Here is a 21,627-nt window from a genome sequence, read left to right as displayed (position 1 = left end):
CAACAAAATCATACTTCCAGGCTGTTTACTTAAATGTATGATTCACTGCATAAAAAGTGCTTTAGTACACCCCAAAAAGCCAAATCTCAAATGAATAATCGGTGTGTTGTGGAGCACTGTATTCTGGGAAATCTAAAAGTAAAATGCACAGCTTGAATAATTTATTTGTTTATTACGAAACAGCTTTATGCACGTGGAATTAGTTATAGTGTGTGTTTGTGTGTGTGTGTGTGTGTGTGAAAATACCTCTTTCATTCTGCGTCTGGAAATAAACTGCTGTGCAGCTCTGCATGAAGTTGCTGATGCACCAAATGTGGCCGAACAAAGGAAGTTATCCTACTTTATTCTTCCTAAAAATCGTTCTCATTGCTTGAACTGGGTTACACAGAGGTTTCTGCACTTGAGGAGACAGTTAAAGCTATCATTCACTTGCCTTCATGCAATTCAAACTGTATGACTTTCTTTCTCCAGTGGAACACAAAGGTCAAGTTTTGAAGAATATTTGTGGTTAACCTTTAATATTTATATAAAAAAAAATCTTCTTTTAACACATAGCTAGAGTTGTTATATGATATATAAATTGCATGGACTACTTTAATGCTGTGTTTTTTTAAGCTTGAACGCTTCAGTCTCTATTCATGGTAATTGAGTAGGAAAGAGTGAGCAGCACATTCTTCTAAATGTCTTCTTTTGTTCTCCATGGAAGGATGACGGTGAGTAAATGATGACAGTATGATGCTTTACAGTTGGATGTGTAATCTTGTACTGAAGTGTGAGAAACGAGCATGAGACCCACAGGCGGAGCAGATGGAGCCGGCCTGTGGGAACACTGTAACTGTCAGCCCTGTCCTTTCCCAAATAATGACCGATGACATGAAAAACAGAGGTGGTTAGAAAGACCAAACCAACACCTCTCCAGCTCACCTTCCTTTGCTACAGTGAGAAATTATGTAGAAATTAGACGGTGTTGTTTTTATAGAGAATCTACAGTACGTAGAATCCTAAATATTAAAACGTGCAATCAAGTCAAAAAAGGTTGTCACTCATCCTACACGTTTGCCTGTTTTCCCAATTTCAGTGATTTTGAGCTGCCTCTTGCTTTCTCACGTCTCCAGGCTTTAATAACTCTCTCTCTCTCTCTTTCTCACTTCCTGTTCCTCCAGTATTAAGATGGTGTTGATGTGGACCAGTGGAGACACTTTCAAGAGCGGCTACTTCCTGTTGACTCAGGCTCCCGTGCAGTTCTGGATCTGCGGCCTCCTTCAGGTGTGCGTGGACTTGGCCATCCTCTTCCAGGTGTACTTCTACAGCCGCTTCCCACAGAAACCCGTCTCTCACACCACACACACCACCAGCGCCAAGGCCCTATGAAACACCCTCGCTTCACTCAGATCTATGCATACATACAGCATCTTTATACAGTGTCCCCAAAATATATCTGGATTAGTGATACACTTTTTACGCCACATCTAAATATGCCTGAATGTCATTGTATTTGATACACAAGATCAAATTATGATGTTAGATTTTTAATTACAATTAACTTTTTTGTGCTTATGTTTTCTTGAAATTATTGCCATGTGTTTTTTTTTTTATGCAATGAAATGTCATTCATAATTGTTCAGTGTTGTTTAAAGGAATCCTTAACCCAAAAAAAATGAAAATTAGCTAAAAATGTACTCGCCCTCAAACCATCCAAGATGTAGATGAGTTTGTTTCTTCATCAGTTCTGGAGAACAAAAATAGCATTAAATTACTTTCTTAACAATGGATCCTCTCCAGTGAATGGGTGCCGTCAGATTGAGTCACCCATGATGATTTTTTTCTTACAAATAGTTTTACTCTTCACTAGACGTGAGTTGATGGACTGGAGTGGTGTGGATTACTTGTGATGTTTTTATCAGCTGTTCTCATTCTGACGGCACCCATTCACTGCAGAGCATCCTTTGATGAGGAAGTTATGTAAAACTAAATTTCTCCTAATATGTTCTGATGAATAAACAATCATGTTTCATTTTAAGATCAACTATTTCATGAAGTGTTCAGATTTTTGGTGCCACTGTATAAATATACATTGAACCAAATGTTACATGCAATACAATAAAGATATTCAGTTATATTTACACATTTACATACATATACAAACCAGTTCAAGGTAATCACCATGCTTTGAAAACGTTTGCCTTACAGACTCTCAGAAATGTATCTGACATCAGATGGATGAATGTACAAAGCTTTTGTTACAAGAGTTTAATACAGTGACTGCTGTTTTATTTGGAGAAGACTGTTTTTAACTCAGTGGCTCTCTGTGGTGTTTCACACAGTGAAGGCCCATTGAAGAAAGCCACTGTGTCATGTTGAACCAAAAAATTAAAAAATACCCACTTCATACAGTCTTCATACAGTTTACAAATCCGCATGACTTGAAGGTGTGTCTTCCCACAAATGTGTATGGCAGTCCTAGTTCATTTACATGCAATCAGTTCAAAATATGAAGTCACTTTATTCATTTACTGACTTTTGACCTCTTTAGGAAACTTGAAGTACAGTATTTGCAGCACATTGGGGGTTAATTAAAAGATGTATGACTTCAAAGCCAAGTGCTTCAAACATCCAGTCAACCATCAGTCCTGAATATGACAATACACTGCAATTTATTTGACAAAATAAAATTAATTTTCCAGTAAAAGTTTTATGTGCGTTATAAAAGTTTATGAAATAAAAGGTTTATTTATAAAATGATTTATAATAATAATAATAATTGTGGTGCAATATCATTTTCATTATTGTTTTGGCTTATGATTACAGATTAATGTTTTTGTTTTTTACTTGACAGTAAGACGATAAATATTGTAAGGAAACTTTTTTTATTATTAAAAGAGGATATGTTTACATACAGTAAAGAAAAGGGGGTGGGGGATTTTTATTTTATTTTTTTTCAAATGTTTTATTTTATTTTATTTTTCAAATGTTGGAGAATATATCTTTTCACATGTCTCTTTATAAATTTACTTTTTAACTTTTAAATTTAATTATCATTTTTTTTCCTTTTTTTTTTGAAAATATGAAAAATACTTGATTTTTTTTGCTGATAAAGTAGTTATAGTCAGAGATGTTAGATGCCAGTAAATGTTATGAGAGAGGTGCTGCTTATCACTGTGTGATGCTGAGGAACAGTTTGGCAAGACTGATGGCTTTTGACAAGATATTCGATATGAGGAGATATGAGTCTCTGATAAAACTCTCCTCAATTAGATTAGAAAGACAAGAGGGCTTTCTTTTAAAGGACAATGTTTTATTACTTTTGCTGTTATTTGCTTATTTGTGTTTTATTCTATCTTTTTTTACCTGCTATTCTGAGATATCATGTATTTTACTTGAGCTTCATTTAACTATGTATTGTTTCTCTTTGTGCTGTATTTGATCAAATAACTGCTTTATTCTGTATTGCCAAACTATCTTCTGCCACTGAATGCAGGTAAAAGCGTACACGGGTTCCCATGATGATATAGAGGTTTACTCTGTCATTGCACTCCACACAGAATTGATACTCGCAGTTATTGAGCACTGTTTTTGTTTTTGTTTACTGCCTGTTTAGCCAAATGTTCTGTTCATATTTAGGTGGGTACTTTTGGTCATATATTTTCAATGGTACTTTTTTACAGCAAGATAAACCTTTATAATAAACCTTTTAAAAAATTCTGTATGTATATTGCTTTCATTAATATGTAAATGAGTATGTGTTTAGAGTTTTTTAGTGTTTTACAGTCGGGTTTCTTCATAGATGCATGTGATGTTAGCTTATCAAACAATTACATTTAAATTTATGAATAATAATCACATTGAATAAATAAATCGAATAAAAAAGGCATTATTGCTCTATGGTCTCAGGCTTTCTCAGCCTGGGTTTTTTTTTATTTTTATGGAATAATGTGCAGGCATTGAACCAATTTTATTAAAAATGGAAACCTGAGAGTGCATTCATTACAGCCGTGGTCATTTTAGCAGTGTTTGTGTTGGCAGCACACAATAACTCTCCATGCTTTTATGAGCACAGGACTCCCAATGGAATCAATAAGGATGTATTTACCACTGGTCAATGTGGATAACAGCAATCTGACCCTCTGTCACACATCACTTATAGGACTAGATGTACTGGGCTCAATATAATAAACCAACTAAATGTTATTAGAAAATAATACCATGCTATTGAATTATTACTATATTGATATACCATGGCATTTACATGGTAGTCAAAAATACCCTATAGTATTATGTCTAAGTACGTACTGTATAGCAGCATTCAGTTCACTTCCCAGTTCACGTTTTACTTGAATCTATATATACTAAGAACCATCTATCACTCAAGACAGTTTGAAAATAAGAAACCTTTATTCTTTTAAAGGGTATTTCACTGTTTTTTTTTACAACTGGCAGATCCTGAGACTATGGCATCTAAAAGCAGAGCTATACAGAGACGTGTGTAAATGTGTTTTCATAAACATAGTTATTGCAAATCAGCTATACAGGAGCATAAATTTAAGTTTAATAGCCTGTTTTGAACAGTGTGACATTGTATCCTCTGACACCAGAGAAAAGCTAATTTAACCTTAAAGGTGGATGCAAAATAAAATGGCAATCTTCACAGTCATACAGTTTTCACAGCTAGGAGCATCCATCGATCCATTCTTAATGAAAATTAAGTCATCACTCACCCGAATACCAATCCAAACCCATTTGGTTGTCTTTGTTCAGTGGAACACAAAAGTAAATATTTAACTGGATGTTCATGCTGCTCATTTCCATACATTGAAAGTGAATGGGGACAGAGGCAGTTGAATTCCCAAACCTCTTTAGAACTGCTGCATGTGTAAAATATAACTATGCTGGTAAACCTCTCTTCCCTGGTCTCAAGAGGCTTGCTAGTTTTAAGTGTTCTTGTTAGTGCACCCACGATCCATGCCACTTGATGCTAGTTCCAATCTCACTAGGACCGGTGCAAGTAGGACCAGTTGTATTGGTGGCATTTTTCAGATGGGAGTGAGGTTTAAGAGAAATGTGTGACAGATGCCAGCTAGTAAGATCTCTGCAAGTAAACCTCACCCAAGAGGTATATTAAGGGCCGCTGGTTTTCGCGTCCCTGTTAGCGTGCCCTCCTCCAGTGCAGTTGATGCTAGTTCAAACCCCTCAGCATGATGTAAGTAGGACCAGTTATGTTGGTGCCGTGACCCAAATGGTGGTGAAATTCAGAAGTGGGAGTATAACGGAGGCAAGCTAATAAGAGCTGCACGGGTAAACTTCACTACCCTGGCCTCGAGACACATTAAGGGCTTTGGTTTTAGGATTCTTGTTAGCATGCCTTACTTTTATACTGGTTGAGCTGGTTCCAATCCTTCTCAGAGTTTTAAGAGTAGGACAATTTACATTGGTGCCATGACCCGGATGGGAGTGAAATTTAGGGGTGTGAGTATAATATTGGCCAGCTTGTAATATCTCCACAGGAAACTTCACTTTCCTGGCCTCCAGAGACAGATTAAAGGCCATTGGCTTCTGCAGTCCTGTTAGAGTGCCCTCCTGCCATGCTGATTGATGCTGGTTTGAATCCCTGGTTACACTGGTGCTGTGACCTAGATTAGGGTGAAATTTAGAGGGGTTGGTATAATGGTGTCCAGCTAGTAAGTGCTGCACATATAAACCTCACTCCCCTGGCCTCAAGAGGCATGAAAGGGGACATTTTCATAGTGCCTTCTTAAAGTACCCTTCTACCATACTGTGAGATTGGTGCCATGACCCGAATGGGAGTGAAGTTTAGGGAGTGAATGTAACAGAGGCCAGCTAGTAAGAGCTGTGCAGGTTAACCTCACTCTTCTGGCCTCAAAAAGCACATTAAGGACTGCTGTATCTTTGTTAACATGACACCTCCCTTTGATAGTGGTGCCAGTAGGACCAGAGAAATTGGTGCTGTGACCCGAATGGGAGTAAGGTTTAGAAAGTTAGTGTATGAGGCCTCAAGAGGTGCGGTAAGGGATGCTGGTTTTAGCATCCTTGTTAGCATGCCCACCACCCATGCCAGTTGACACTGGTTTGAATCCGTCTTTGAATGGTGCATGTAGGACCAGTTACATCGGTGCCGTGACACTAAGATTAAGGCAGTGAGTGTAACAGAGGCCAAGTGGTATATAGCTGTGCAGTTAAACCTCACTCCCATAACCTTCGAGGCACACAGTGCTAGAGGCTCCAATCTTTAGCGTCCTTGTTAGTGTGCCCACCACCTGGTTTACATTGGTTTGAATCCCACATGGAGCGGTGCAGCTAGGACCAGTTAAGCATACTCAAACAGTACAATATGTGTTATGATCTATGCCACAACAATGTTGCATCTTGTCACTGAAGTCCAACATGGTGTGACACATTTGAATACTCAACCAAGAATGAGATTTAAGAGCTAACACAGAGGGGAAGCTCCATGCATCATTTTCTCACACAAAATTACCTTATGACCACGGGAAGCTTTGAATATAATAGTATGAGTCATGGACCACTTTTTAAAAATGTGCTTTTGGGTTTATAGATCCAGTCTCCATTCACTTTCTTTATATAAAAACAATTAGCATTGTGCAAATTTTCATTTGTTTTCTACAGAAAAATAAAGTCATACGCATTTGGAACAACATGAGGGTTAGTAAATGATGACAGAACATTCATTTTAGGGTGAAATAACTCTTTCAATATTTGTGCTTTGGACATTCAAACCTGTCCATTTTAACATCCCTTTCCCACTGTCTATTATTGTCAAGTCACCTGATTATACAGGTACTATTTATGGCCGATCACCTGTAGCATGTCTTTGTACATGTTTTTTTTTTTAGTCTTACAGTCAGCAGTTTGCATTATGACTTTAGAGATCTCCTGACCTGTGGTGCTCCTTGACTTGCCACAGCGACGGATCTGCGGTGATGCACACCAACTGCGACGGTCTCTGTGATTCCATGTAAGGAACTGTCAGTGTCCTGTGAATCCTCACTGTTTTGGGACTTGGTGCTGTCTTGTGAATCGGGCTTGTGCCGTGCGGCCCGATTCTGTTCCTGTTTAAGCTCTAGGTAGGACCGTGAAAAAGTGTGAAATATGGATGTGACTGGGAATGCCATGAGCAGGATTCCACTCAGGATGCTGCTGAGCGCCACCACCTGGCCTGGAATGCTGCGAGGAACCATGTCACCGTATCCAACCGTCGTCATCGAAATGACGGCCCACCAGTAGCTCCCAGGGATGCTGGTGAACTCCTGCTTGGCGCCCATCTCGCTCTCCGCCAGGAAGACCAGCGGAGAGAACAGTGCCATGGCCACACATAGGAACAGCAAGAGCAATCCGAACTCTCGAGTGCAGCGGCGTACGGTCAAGCCAAGCGTCTGCAGCCCCAATGAGTGACGTGCTAAACGCATGACGTAGAAGATTCGCAATGCTCGAAGAACTCGCAGCACTAATCCCACCTTCTCCAGGTAGTTGTTTCCTGAGCCGGCGGGACGGTCGCTTACGGACAGCGAGTCCACTATCAAAGTGATGTAATAGGGCAGGATGGCCACCACGTCAATGATGTTTAGGGGTGTGCGTAAGAATTCCCACTTGCTCTGAGTCTGGATGAAACGGAGCAGGAACTCCAGGGAGAACCAACCCACACAGACTGTTTCCAGCACAAAGATGTTGTAACACCTCTGGGAGCACTCACCCTGAGAGAGAAAACACATGTTAGTCGAGCTCAGGGTTAGGCTCTCACATTCTGTTGTATCATTCAGATATCATTCAGAGTCTTCATTCAGAAGGTCATCATGCAGAATGTTTCCATGTAGTGGATAATACATATTCTAAAAGAAGGAAATCACAATAGTAAACACTATTATTTAATATGTTTCAAGCAGTTGGTTTTATTTTGTCATGTCTCTGGGTGCTGCACTCACGTCCAATTTAAAAAAAAAAAAAGACAATTTAATAAGCAATATTCCTGGATGGCCAATGTCCAGCAGATTTTAACTCAAGCCAGCTTCAACACACTTGCCAAGAAGTTTCTAATGAGTCTGAATACCTTGATAAGCTAGTCCTGGTGCATTTACAGTAATTAGGATTGGCGCTAATGCTGCGTTCAACTGACCTTGGAAGTCACGTAAGAGTCAGAAAACCAAGAACACAACCATTGTTACCAATACCAGTTGATTAAAAACAAGTTTGCACAGATAAAGCCATAGTATCATGTCCACAAATAGAGGCTGTATAGTACAGTTTGCACCACCAGAGTTTATTGAGACACACACAAACATAAGTGCTAATAAACAATATATTACTACTGTTTCTCTTTTGTTGATGTACAAAGCAGCAATATTGGATTCTGAAGTTGGAGGTGTTTCGATTCCTATATATGTATGTCAGTTTTTCAAAAAACAAACATATGTCTTATGGGCTTTGAAGGACATGGAATGAAATGAGAGTAAATTATGGCAGAATTTTCATTTTTAAGGTGAACTTCCCCAACAACAACCAGTACCATAATGACATCATCTTGTGTAATTTTGGTGGGAAAAGCATTGAGCATAAGTAAGTATAAGTGATGAAGACATTCCATAATATTTGATAAAATTACAGAAATTAGTTTGATATTATCAAAATGTATTAAATGTACCTTTGTGTTAGTCCCTCACGGAGCTATAATCAATCTACATTTCTATACAATTTCTTAAAAATTTTAGTAAATTCAAAAGTTATTGTGTAACGTGAGTGACCTTTACTGTTATTACTTGACTAGCATTGATTTGAGATGAATACACCTGTGTCTGGGAAGCTGTGTACTTTCTGAGTAATTTGTAATTGTAAAGACACTAAAATGTTCCACGAATGCTGAAGACAAGGTTCTTGGAAACAGAGAGATTTAATAACATTTTTAACACATTGACTATACTCTGAAGAGCAGTGAAGGTCATCACTAAATGTGTGAGAGAGAATGTGCCCAGAACTGGCCACCCACCAGTGTCAAGACAAAAAGAAACTTAAGGCAACTCTAAACGACTTATAATTCTCCAACTGTGCATGTGGCAACAATACATACACACATAGAAATCTGGTATGAATAGAATAGAGAGGAAAGCCTAAGTCTAAAGTTGCCCAAAGGCACTCCACTATTTAGATCAGTCTGGCTTCAGAGCTCCATGTAATGCACACAACACAATAAACTCAACACAGTAAAGAGCAGGACCGAAAAAACAACAAATTAAAATCGTACAGGGTAGCTTCAAATCATAAACGTTAGCCATCTGGAATGACCTATAAAATGATAATTTTAGCATAGTGCAATTATGTGCAACTTCAAAACTCACTCAAAGCATCTCAGCTATAGTTAATGCCAAAGGCTCTCACGTATTAATATAAAGTGACCACAAAAATGTGAAGACATCCGAGTATTTAAAATGTCTGAATCTCATTGTACAATGTACAATTGCACAATATTTTGATTTAATACAAAATATTAAATCAAGTGGCAATATAAAAAGAATTACTGTTAAAGTTGTAACTTTCTGAGCCATTTTACAATTTCTAATCAGTGTTTGTGTAGTTGGTGTGAGTGAATTGCTTGTGGTATATTGTTTATAATGAAATGCAGATTGGGTTTATATATTTGTTATATAATACATTTATATGTTATATAAAGCTATTCATACATTTGTGTTTTAAAGGGATAGATACGCTTCATGTTGTTCCAAACCTGTATGACTTCCTCTCGTCTAATGAACACAAAAGATATTCTGAAAAATGTCTGTTTTGTTTTTATTAATTAATTCAGTCACACTTTATTTTAGGGTCCAATTCTCACTATTAACTAACCATTAACTATGACTTTTGCCTCAATTAACCCCTTATTTGCTGCTTATTAATAGTTTATAAGTTAGTTGTTAAGTTTAGGGTATTGGGTAGGATTATGGATGTCATGCATTATATGTACTTTATAAGCTATAATAAACAGCCAATATGTTAATAATAGACATGCTAATAAGCAAGTAGTTATTAGTGCGAATTGGACCCTATACTAAAGTGTTACCATTAATTCATCCATCCATTCATTCAAAACAATGACTCAGTTGGGTCCAAAGCTGTTTAGATGAGTTCAGTTCTGTGTCATGAAGGTACAAAAGTAATTCTAATAAATACATGAATTCTGGATGTTTCAATATTATCGCAGTTCACTGTTTATAATCATTATACAGTATTGCACAACTTAAACGTTTTAATATTGTTACACCATTTTAATATTGTTGATAGAAGTCTCTTATATTCACCAAGGCTGCATTTATTTGAACAAAAATACAGTAAAAATTAATAAATGCATTGAACACTGGCAAATATTCTCAGAGATTTATTTTGTCAAATGTGGAATATTCCACAAGGTGCACACTCATTAAAGTCCTCCCCGACACAGTATCATCAGTCTAAACTCAGATATCACAATCCACATCTGTCCTCATTTTTTAAATCATGATCATTTATCATTCATACTTTTCTCAATTTACAGAAAATGTTTATTTATAATGCTAATTAAGATGTACATGCCACATAACACTTGTGCAACCAACCCTCAGCTATTAATACGTTATTGCTGACTGCAAACTGATTAGTGGATCATTTCTGCTTAATGGGCATGTCAAGAACTCCACAGTGGACCTTTACGTCAGACTTTAGCTGTTTGACGCATGTTTCTGATGGGACAGACTTGTACAATCCCGCAGGCCATGTTTAATTACACATTTCTCAAGGGGAAATAATCAATCCACTCTTGAAATGTATCAATGAGCTTCATCCACACAAATCTGTTTTCATGTCACGGATCAGACAGGCATTCAGAACAATATGTCTAATTTATAAAAGGTTTCATTCTCCTTACAAGCCCTGCATGATCCCCAGCTTCCCCCCGAAATAATCAGTTTTTTGCCTGCAGTTAATGAACAACATTAATATTTAAAGGCATAATTAAATGTGATTATTTCCTAATAATGAAAAGAGTTGATGAGGAGAATGTTTCAGTTGTTATTAGGGTGCATATGACTTTCTCTAGTATAGATAGATAGATAGATAGATAGATAGATAGATAGATAGATAGATAGATAGATAGATAGATATATAGATAGATAGATAGATATGTGTGTGTGTATGTAAGTATATACATACTGTATACTGATTTTCATTATATAATATAATGGCTAATGATTGCGTGTGTGTGAGACAGAAGAAATGCATTTAAAGTCCATTAGGTCTATTCTCTGAAATGCTCTTGTGTTGTGGTTTTATAATTTCCCTTTGATGGGAAGCTTTTTGGACGAGGGCTTGTTTTTCTTATTATTTCTCAGTTCCACACTGATCAGATTAAAAGCAGACGATTACAGCACTGATCTGATGTCTTCATCTGCAGGACGAGCTGTGCATCGGTCAACATGAATGCACTTTCCCCCAAAAACACACACATGCATTTATCACATCAATATTACTTTGCATATGTTCAGTTCATTCACTGAGCTTGAGACTCACTATACTTTACCTATCGCTCTCCTCTATACAGTATAAAACAGTATCAACTGCAACAATATAATCATCACTGTAAAAAGTCATTAAACTGTAATAATTATGTATTTAATTCATTTTAAATACAAATATATTGTGCAAGATGGCTTGTTATGCTTGCATACAATTTTTTCCTGTTAAACTGAACAAAATACACAGTATGAAAGCAAGACAAAATATTTTAACAAAGAAATAACCAAAGACACACACAGTTTTATCATCATCTGTTGATGGTGTGATGAAAAAAAGTACCTGGCAGTATAATAAGCTAAAATATATATATTATTTAATTTTAACAAAATGCTTTATTTAAAGTTCTTCCCTCTTTTTACTTTTCTACCTTTCTTTTTACTTTAGTTTTAATATTTAAACAAATTTTATTCCACATGCACCTGTCTTATATAATATATTCCTGGGCTTTTTTGTTGTCAAGATTTTAAGGTATGTGTCTGTGCAGAAATACTGATTGGAGTAAAAATGGGACAATTTGCCCCAGGCCCACCTACACGTGTGGCAAAGCAAGGCAAAGCAGTAACAATGAATCAGATGCAGTTTAGGTGAGAGTAGGCTATTTTATATTTTAGTGGATGTAAGAACCTGGCCATGCAGTGTTTTAATTACTGTTATTCGCACACACATGCCTCTCGCGTTCCCCACGCTGTCTGAAGCCTGTCAGCTTCAGAATTCAAAGCTTCTTTGATTTTCATTTCCCAGCTTCAAGTCAATATGCACACAGCCTTTGCTTTTAATTTGTTATGAATATGACTTTTGGCATAAATTAAACTCATCTGTCATCTGTTAGTGTGTTGCTGAAAGTTCAAAGGGACGCCTCGGTTGTTACTCCACCTAAAAGTGCTCATCCAACCAAAATCAAGATGGAAAACTTTTCACAAAGTCAAAAAAAGAAACAGGGTGACATCTAAGGATTTACAGGCCTCTTTTGCATTGGCTTGTCTCTATGAGCAGTGTTTGGGTAACGCAAGTTACGTAATCAGATTACTTTTTTCTAGTAATTAGTAAAGTATAGTCATTTTTAAATGCACATTGCTTCTAAATGTAATTTTCCCCAACACTGTCTATGAGGTGACCATCAGACAAACACTGAATGTGAATGGTTTGTATATCAGGACAGCAAGAAGCCACTGCTCTCTACACGGCTGCCTTCTGAAGTTTGCCAAAGACCATGTGGATGAACCAGAAGAGAGTCCTGTACTGAAAATCATTGCTCTGCATTCGAGAGGAACCTCATCCCAACTGCAAAGTGTAGTAGAAAAAAAACAAACAAACATAAAAGAGTCATTAAAATATCAACTCATATAACAGAACATTTTTAATAATTTGGCCCAAACTAGAGCACCATCTGAAATGCTTGTGCACTTCACTAATAATCAACTTTCCAAGATTCTCATCATTTTGAAAGGAATGCCAAAGCCACCCATTAGGAAATATAATATATGCCATTTGTTCCCCTATATTGCCATTGTTACCTTTTGGATCACATATCATTTAATAATAATATAAAAGTGCAATTATATAATAATTTCCCTATATTAAGAGTTATATATGTTACCTATAAGATTATATATAATTTTATTATAATATAATAGGGATTTAAACAATAATTGCCCTATATGTTAATTTATAATTATACAAACATTCTCTGTATTGATGAATATATGTTTCTAATATAAAAACCCCACAAAATGAAATAGCAATTAAATGTGTACATATGTATGCATATGTTCATAGGTTTCTGATATATAAGTTATATAAACTATATATATATATATATATATATATATATGTTAATGTATGATTCTTTCCCCATTTCTAATAGGTTTCTTAAGTCTTTAATTCATATTTCATATACGGAAACGTAATATTTTCAAGATGAATACTGAAAATTTATTTTCTTTTAAAACACTTCAAATGTTTGTTTATAATTATTATTTTTTTTTAGTGTAGGAGTGCTAAGATGATACGAATCTGCTCACTCTTACAGTATTTGTGCCTTTGGCCCTATAATTTCAATGCTATCTCAATCTCTCAGTCTAACAGGAAACCCACGTGACTGTCCTGATCTGCTCAGGTAGAGGTGGTTTTGTTGTGGTTGTGTAACTGTTCTCAGGATGAAATGCCTTCCATCCATCATCACCTTTCTATCCCCTTCTAAACTGGGCTACAATTTGGCAATCATCTTTGACGGGGCTCTCATATGTCTCCTGCTTTCTCTCATTCTCTCAGTCAGGGTCAAATGTTTCCAGTGCTCTCTTGTCTGAGTGTGTGGGCAAGTCTGAGTGCTTCTCCAGAGCCCATCAGTACTATCGGCCTGTCCTATACTTGCAGACAGCTTTGACATTAACTGTAAAACCCTACACAGAAGAGCGACAGGACTAATTATGTCTTCTAGCTTTAATCACTTTTTCAATATTTTTAATATTCAACATGCACGACTGCTTCTTGCGTCCTTCTGTCAACATTCATTAGGAATCACTTGAGAACAAATTGTTTTGTGAGATTTTCTGTCCTTCTTTCTCTTGCTCGGTCCCAGCGGCTGCTAGACATCATAACTCAGGGTCAAGTGCTCCGTTAGAAGCCAAATAGACTGACAACTATGATATTGCTCTCTTCTCTCTGTCAGAGCCTGTTTGTGATCTCAGAGGGGCATTTAAGCTCTGATGGATGGGATCAGTCACCCGTGATGTTAAGGTGTGTGTGCACTGTATGTAAGAGCAAAATCGTTATTTTTGTCAATAACTGTTTCAGTGTTGACACTCATAACACTAGGTTGCACTTTGAGATCACTACATGCATTATGAATGTTATGACAACCCTGTGACTGGTGGAAAATGTGTACCCTAGTCAAAAATAAATATACTAAAATGTGTTTTAAATACATTTATTTCATGCTTAATACATTTAAATGCTTATGAGTGTAATACAAATACCCTGCAATAATGTCGGCACACTTACAGTCTGCTAAATTAGAACAACTCATTTTGCACTTAATGCATTTTAATTGTGAAGAAGTAGTGCTGAAGTCCAACTAAAGATATACTGAAGTATTTTTGATCGTGCTAAAGTGAAACTACTGCAAGTATATTTTTTGGTACACTTTAAATGCCTTGCATTTACAGACCCGTATTATTCAAAGATCACACAGTAATGACATTAAAACACATTTTAGGCTAAATATTAAGAAATGTGCATTGTTCACAATTAGTGCATTGTTCATGTTTTTATCAGTTTGTCTCCAGCGACATGTCAGTAAATACTTTAATAGATTTAAACTAAAAGCATTTAAAATAAATGTATTTTAAATATATTACTTTTTACTATGGCATATATGTAGTGTACAATATATGGGCTTTATTTAATTTAAACCTGTTAATTTTAAAGCAAAAAGGGACCAAACCTAGGCACACTTACTGCTAAGTGATTTAAATACACTAAAACAAGTACACTTTATCATACTTAAAGGGTACTCATCAAAGAAACAACATACTTTAAATGAATATACAGTACTCAAGTGTGAAGTAAATTTTTTTTGCACAATTGCATGTTTTCAGCAATTAAATAAAAATATTTTATTTAACATTTATACTAAATGCAATGAATCGAACTTTAGTGCATTTTTGGCTCACTTTAGTAGGACTTAAGTACACCTTAAAATTAGAGTTGTTCCGATTCCGATACTAGTATCGGAAATATCTCCGATACCACAACAAATTCTGGCATCGGCATCGGCGAGTACATGAACCCATATACCGATCCGATACCATTTTCTTAAAAAAGACCTAGTTATGACCGCAAGCTTTGCCTAACCGCTGCACGGTTCTTCTTCGCTGCTCAAAATGCATTGAAAACACAGGAAGTTGTGCTGTGTTGCCACAAGCAACCCCTGTTTAGAGCAGCGAAGAAGAAATGAAAACGCGTTAGCAGCCCTTATCTATATATGACTGGATCACTCATCACATTCTAAACTGCCAAAAGACAGTGAAGCCGCTACTATATTATAGATCAGTGGTTAGCAGTATGTCTCTGTAGTACCGGTAGTTACAGACTCTCAAGTATATTCAGTACCGGCAACTGCGTTCAGTCGCTTCCGTGTAAGTCAAAACGCAGGGCTCCAGACAGTAGCCGAATATATACTAGTGTCTGTGAATATTAAACTGCAAAATACTATTTAAATATTACTCCCGCAAAATCTACATCTCTGTGGGTGACTGGCACAGATGCGCGAGAGCTCGCTGTTTTGTAGTCTCTGCTGTGTGTCATGAGGACACGAACGCATAAACCGTCACTTCATGAGAATTTACCGTTTCATTTGAGAATACTGTCATATCATAAACACAGACACTCAAAGATCTTCATGGCAGCCCATTAAAATAAATGTTTGGTTTACATGAGTAAATTGACAATATATAAAGCTACTGTTGTAGCCTACAGTAATAATAATACATCTCTATAATAATAATAATTATGCCTAGATGGTTGCTTGTTTTTTACTTGTTTTTTACTTGTTAGAGATTATCTGATTAATAGATCTTTTTTTATATTCCTAGACTTATTTGTTGCAGTTTTTTTATACAGTTATATTGTAAAACTTAAATACCTTTTTTAGTTTGCGGTGTTAGATTTTTGGCTGCATTTGAAGTTCTTTTTTGCATAAGAAAATAAATAATACTGTCAAATTCATGTTAGATAATAAAAATACTGTAATAAATACAGTAGTTCACCATGTATTTGTTCATGTTTTATTGAGGGATCTGTCTGAAGCACACCATAAAAAAATTCTAGCAATTTACACAGGGCTAGTAGTATATACAGCTGTATATACAGATATACACCCAGGTATCGGATCAGTACTCGGTATCGGCCGATACCCTGAGCCCAGGTATCGGAATCGGTATCGGGAAGAGAAAAAGGGTATCGGAACATCTCTACTTAAAATGCAATTTGTTTTTTAAGTGTAAAGCTGAATATACCGTCAATCATTTTTGCTAAATTGAAATATACTTGAATGTAATTTCAATTGAAACTTGTATATCCTGTATTTAGATTTAAATACACTTTTGTAATGATTAATTTGCAATTAATTGCATTTAAAATTAACTTTAAATGTAATATTGAATAACACACTAGTTACAATTATAATCAAATGCATTATTATGTTAGTCAACACATCAAAATAAATGTACTTATGATTAACTAATTAACAATGATGTTATGATGAACTAAGTACATTTTAAATCATTAACTAATGATTTTAAAAGTACAACATAAAAGTAAAACTTTTTAAAGTGCACTTTTTGAAAATCTACTTAAGCGTGTTAAGAAACTGAACTCTCTTTAAGTTCACGTAAGTGGCTTTTTAAGTTATTTAATATTATATCATCTGCAAGTACACTTTTTAAAAAATACTCTAAGATTTGAAGTACACTACAAGTGCACATTTTAGTACAATTAAGTGCACTACTTTTTCTCAAGGGCCACTGGATCTGCAGAATCCAAGTGCTCTCCAAAAACGTGGCATTTATCATCGTCTTCATTGCGAGAGAAGCTATTTACGGGACTCATCTAGTGTTTTCTCTCTTCAGTCTGTCTCTGAGTCGCTCAACTAATTCTCTAATTGAGGCATTTTAGTGCATCACAAACTCATTATAGATAACAGCAGGTTTCCTCAGAGGCCACAGATAATGTGTCTAGTGTGATAATGTAATTGTTTGCTGTTGTATAATGAATGAATGGAGAGTTAGGTCAGTTGGGTTTGTACACTTATTGTGGTATTAGTGTAGGTAATGTAGCATACAAGGCTGTTGTCTCAGACGGCCTGCCAACGGACTATCTACCAATTTCTTATTAGGCTACTTCAATAAGCTCTTCTGAGAAAGGACTGGTGGCTGGATTTGCCAAAAATTTGCAAGGTTTATGGCATCAAATCTTTCAAAGATAATCAGACCTTTGAACCCGATTGAAAAGAGAAGTGCATTTTATCATACTTTTAAAAAGAATACTTATTACAGGAATAACACACTCTCAAAGAATATACTTAAGTGTGAACTTAATGTAAAATCTTTAGAAATTTAATAGCATGCTGATGCATTTTGGCCTACTTAAGGAAGACTTAAATACTTATTTTTATGTAAGTCTAAAATAAACTTTAAAGGAGTCATATGATGCTATTTCAAGTTTTTCTTTCTCTTTGGAGTGTTGTGGTTCATGCATAGATAAGATCCCTAAAGTTGCAAAGACTAATGTCTCAAACCCAAAGAAATATTTTTTATAAAAGTTAAGACCCGTCCATGCCCTCCTAAAACACCTCGTTTAAACATGCACCCACATCTACGTCACTGTGTGGGAATATTTGCATAACACCGCCCAAATGTTCATGCAAAGAAAGAAGGCGTAACTTGGATTTTCTTTGTTTTTGTTTTTTACCTTAAACCACATAAACACATTGCCTTACACCAAATACCAAATATGGTCACACTTTATTTTAGGGTCCAATTCTCACTATTAACTAACCATTAACTATGACTTTTGCCTCAGTTAACTCCTTATTTACTGCTTATTAATAGTTTATAAGGTAGTTGTTAAGTTTAGGCTATTGGGTAGGATTAGGGATGTCATGCGTTATAGGTACTCTATAAGCACTAATAAACAGCCAATATATTAATAATAGACATGCTAATAAGAAACTAGTTATTGGTGTGAATTGGACCCTATACTAAAGTGTTACCCAAAATATTTGTTAAATAATTTATTAAATAAATTTAATGCACACAGACTGAAGTAGTTTAAGTCTTTGGTTCTTTTAATTGTGATGATTTTGGCTCACATTTAACAAAACCCCACCAATTCACTCTTAAAAAATTAGAATATGGTGACATGCCAATAAGCTAATCCACTCAAAACACCTGCAAAGATTTCCTGATCCTTCAAAATGGTCTCTCAGTTTGGTTCACTAGGCTCCACAATCACGGGGAAGACTGCAGGTCTGACGTTGTCCAGAAGACAATCATTGACACCCTTCACAAGGAGGGTAAGCCACAAACATTCATTGTCAAATAAGCTGGCTGCTCACAGAGTGCTGTATCCAAGCATGTTAACAGAAAGTTGAGTGGAAGGAAAAAGTGTGGCAGAAAAAGATGCACAACCAACCGAGAGAACCGCAGCCTTATGAGGATTGTCAAGCAAAATTGATTCAAGAATTTGAGTGAGCTTCACAATGAATGGACTGAGGCCGGGGTCAAGGCATACAGACATGTCAAGGAATTTGGCTACAGTTGTCGTATTCCTCTTGTTAAGACACTTCTGAAACAGACAACATCAGAGGAGTCTTACCTGGGCTAAGAGAAGAAGAACTGGACTGTTGCCCAGTGGTTCAAAGTCATCTTTTCAGAAGTAAATACAATTTTTGTATTTCATTTAGAAACCAAGGTCCAAGAGTCTGGAGAAAGGGTGGAGAAGCTCATAGCCCAAGTTGCTTGTAGTCCAGTGTTAAGTTTCCACAGGCTGTGATGATTTGGGGTGCAATGTCATCTGCTGGTGTTGGTCCATTGTTTTTTTTTAAAACCAAAGTCACTGCACCCGTTTTCCAAAGACATTTTGGAGCACTTCATGCTTCCTTCAGCTAACCAGCTTTTTGAAGATGCTGATTTCATTTTCCAGCAGGATTTGGCTCCTGCCCACACTGCCAAAAGCACCAATGTTTGGTTAAATGACCATGGTGTTGGTGTACTTGACTGGTCAGCCAACTCACCAGACCTGACCCCCAGAGAGAATCTATGGGCTATTATCAAGAGGAAAATAATAAACAACAGACCAAACAATGCAGATGAGCTGAAGCCCACAAGAAACCTGGGCACCTCAGCAGTGCCACAAACTGATCACCTCCATGCCACGCCGTATTGAGGCAGTAATTAAAGAAGCCCCTACCAAGTATTGAGAACATGTACAGTAAATTAACATACTTTTTTTATTTACATTTTTTTTGTTTTATGAAGTATTCTAATTTGTTCTAATGTGTGCCTAAATCATCACAATTAAAAGAACCAAAGACTTCAAACTACTTCATCAGTCTGTGTGCATCAAATTTATTTAATGCACAAGTTTCACAATTTGAGTTGAATTACTGAAATAAATGAACTTTTCAATGACATTCTAATTTATTGAGACGCACCTTTATACACACTTCAGTTAAAAGTATAGTCAAGTACTTTACATGTGCTTTACTATGTTAGTCAACACATTAAAATAAGTGTACTTCTTTAAAGCATGACAAAAAAAATATTTAGCCAAATTACTTTAAATGCACTAAAACTAAAACATTGAATTTGATATTATAAAGTGCACTTTTTATCTGCAAGTATATAGTTCTTCTTAAAATATATTCTGATATGAAGTACAATACACGTGCACACAGAATACTGTATATGCTGTATGTATATGCATGAGTCCTCATGGATACTCATATGTCTGTTTCAGCGTGTGTGTGTGTGTGTGTGTGTGTGTTTTTGTGAGGGGGTTCTGGAGCAGAATGCATTGCTCACAGTGATTGATTGTCTCTTTGAAGATAAAGAGCTCCCTAGATTCCTCCTGCTGTTCTTCAGTGTGGCCGTTTGATTGTGGAAGACACCTCGCTCTCTCTTTTTCCGCTTTAATCTCTGCAGACTTTATTGATGTCATGCAGAGGGCTGTGCTCCAGTACACAAACGCTCCTTAGTCAGAACTCCTAAAAGTTGAAAAATGATATAACAGGTCCTGCACACAGGAGTATTGTCATGGTTGTTGGGTTTTCCCCTTAAACTCTAATCGCACCTGATGGTATCACAGTCAGGACGTTTCAGATGCTAGGTTTTATAAATATGTGGTTCAGTCATGACATTCTAGATGGCGCAGACTGAAAGGTCCTTTAAATTCATTCTGCAAGCAATCATATGATTTACTATATGGCACAAGCTGACTGGCCTCTGCTTTCTCAACATTTATATAGACTGACTCAGTGTTGTTTGTAAGACGGTCCTGCAGGATGCTATAAGAGTTCCTCTGAAACCCTCCACCTCCCCCAGCACCCCCTTTCTAGATCTGCTACAGCATTTATGTAGACACATTCATGCAGCAGCAGCATTAGAACAGCATCTGTAGCCCCTTTCACACTGCCATTCCGGCAAATACAGGGGTAAAGTGTTCCTGCAATTGGTCCCTGGCCGCTAGATTTTGCACTTTCACACTGCCAGTGATGACCCGGGAAATGTGCATGCTTTCACACAACCCTTGAAGATCCCGTAACGACACGTGACATCAGCGCGTGACGTGTAATGTACGAGTCGACTACGCTAGGCACGTTATACTTTCACTTAAGCAACACTCTTCATCAGCGTGGAAAGTGTGGAACTAACTGATCTCTGCTTCATTACAGTTTGCACATGTGTTTTCGTCGCGAACGCTGATCTTCCTTCAAAACAGCCGGTAAAAGAGTCGCGCGATAACGCACCTCATCACTTCGACACGGAATTAGATCTGGCTTTTGTTCACACAGCGCTCGTCCCGGGTCGAACCCCGCAATGTTACTAGGTCCCCGACCCGGGTTCAATTCGGTAATCAATCCCGGGACGTGGTTGCTTTCACACAGAAGGCGACCCGGCAATGTTACAGAAATATTGCGGGTCCGACGTGCAGTGTGAAAGGGGCTTGTGTATCTAGTGGTAGTAACTAGTCTACAGGCTTACTCAGCTGCATGTATAGCAGATCTAGACCAAATACACTAAGGCCGGATCGGAAAGAACACATATTTTGCAGTGAGGGGCATCTTTTTAAAATAGTTTTCTATTGGCAGTAAGCGTTTTGCAGGATATTTAATCACCCGAACGCCACACATTTACAGCTGTTTGGAAAATCTGGATACTGCAATGATGGAGGAGCAACTTGTGATGTCTGTTGTGGGAATTTTTTTAAGGTTTCTGCTAATATGACAGTTTACTTAAAAGCAAACCAAAGATTTTAATAAATTGTAATAAATAATATTAA

General features: G+C 36.7%; 2 protein-coding genes across 3 annotated transcripts in view; one reads left to right on the top strand and one right to left on the bottom strand.

Annotated features, from left to right (window-relative positions):
• LOC127979590 (solute carrier family 66 member 2-like) overlaps positions 1-2,389 on the top strand; it is a 34,485-nt gene extending 32,096 nt beyond the window's left edge. For both annotated transcript variants that reach the window (XM_052585129.1, XM_052585128.1), the window contains one exon: positions 1,164-2,389. In XM_052585129.1, coding sequence (XP_052441089.1) covers positions 1,164-1,371 — 208 coding nt within the window. In that variant the 3' untranslated portion in view covers positions 1,372-2,389. The remainder of the gene's footprint in view (positions 1-1,163) is intronic.
• Positions 2,390-3,784: 1,395 nt separating this feature from the next.
• The window catches only part of LOC127979589 (potassium voltage-gated channel subfamily G member 2-like), a 28,618-nt gene continuing 10,775 nt past the window's right edge, over positions 3,785-21,627 (bottom strand). The window contains exon 3 of the mRNA XM_052585127.1: positions 3,785-7,727. Within this exon, the coding sequence (XP_052441087.1) occupies positions 6,891-7,727 (837 nt within the window). The 3' untranslated portion in view covers positions 3,785-6,890. The remainder of the gene's footprint in view (positions 7,728-21,627) is intronic.

This window comes from Carassius gibelio, chromosome B19 (genome assembly GCF_023724105.1).
Source record: "Carassius gibelio isolate Cgi1373 ecotype wild population from Czech Republic chromosome B19, carGib1.2-hapl.c, whole genome shotgun sequence".
In the NCBI taxonomy this organism is placed as follows: Eukaryota; Metazoa; Chordata; class Actinopteri; order Cypriniformes; family Cyprinidae; genus Carassius; species Carassius gibelio.
This window is presented reverse-complemented; position numbering and strand designations above follow the sequence as displayed.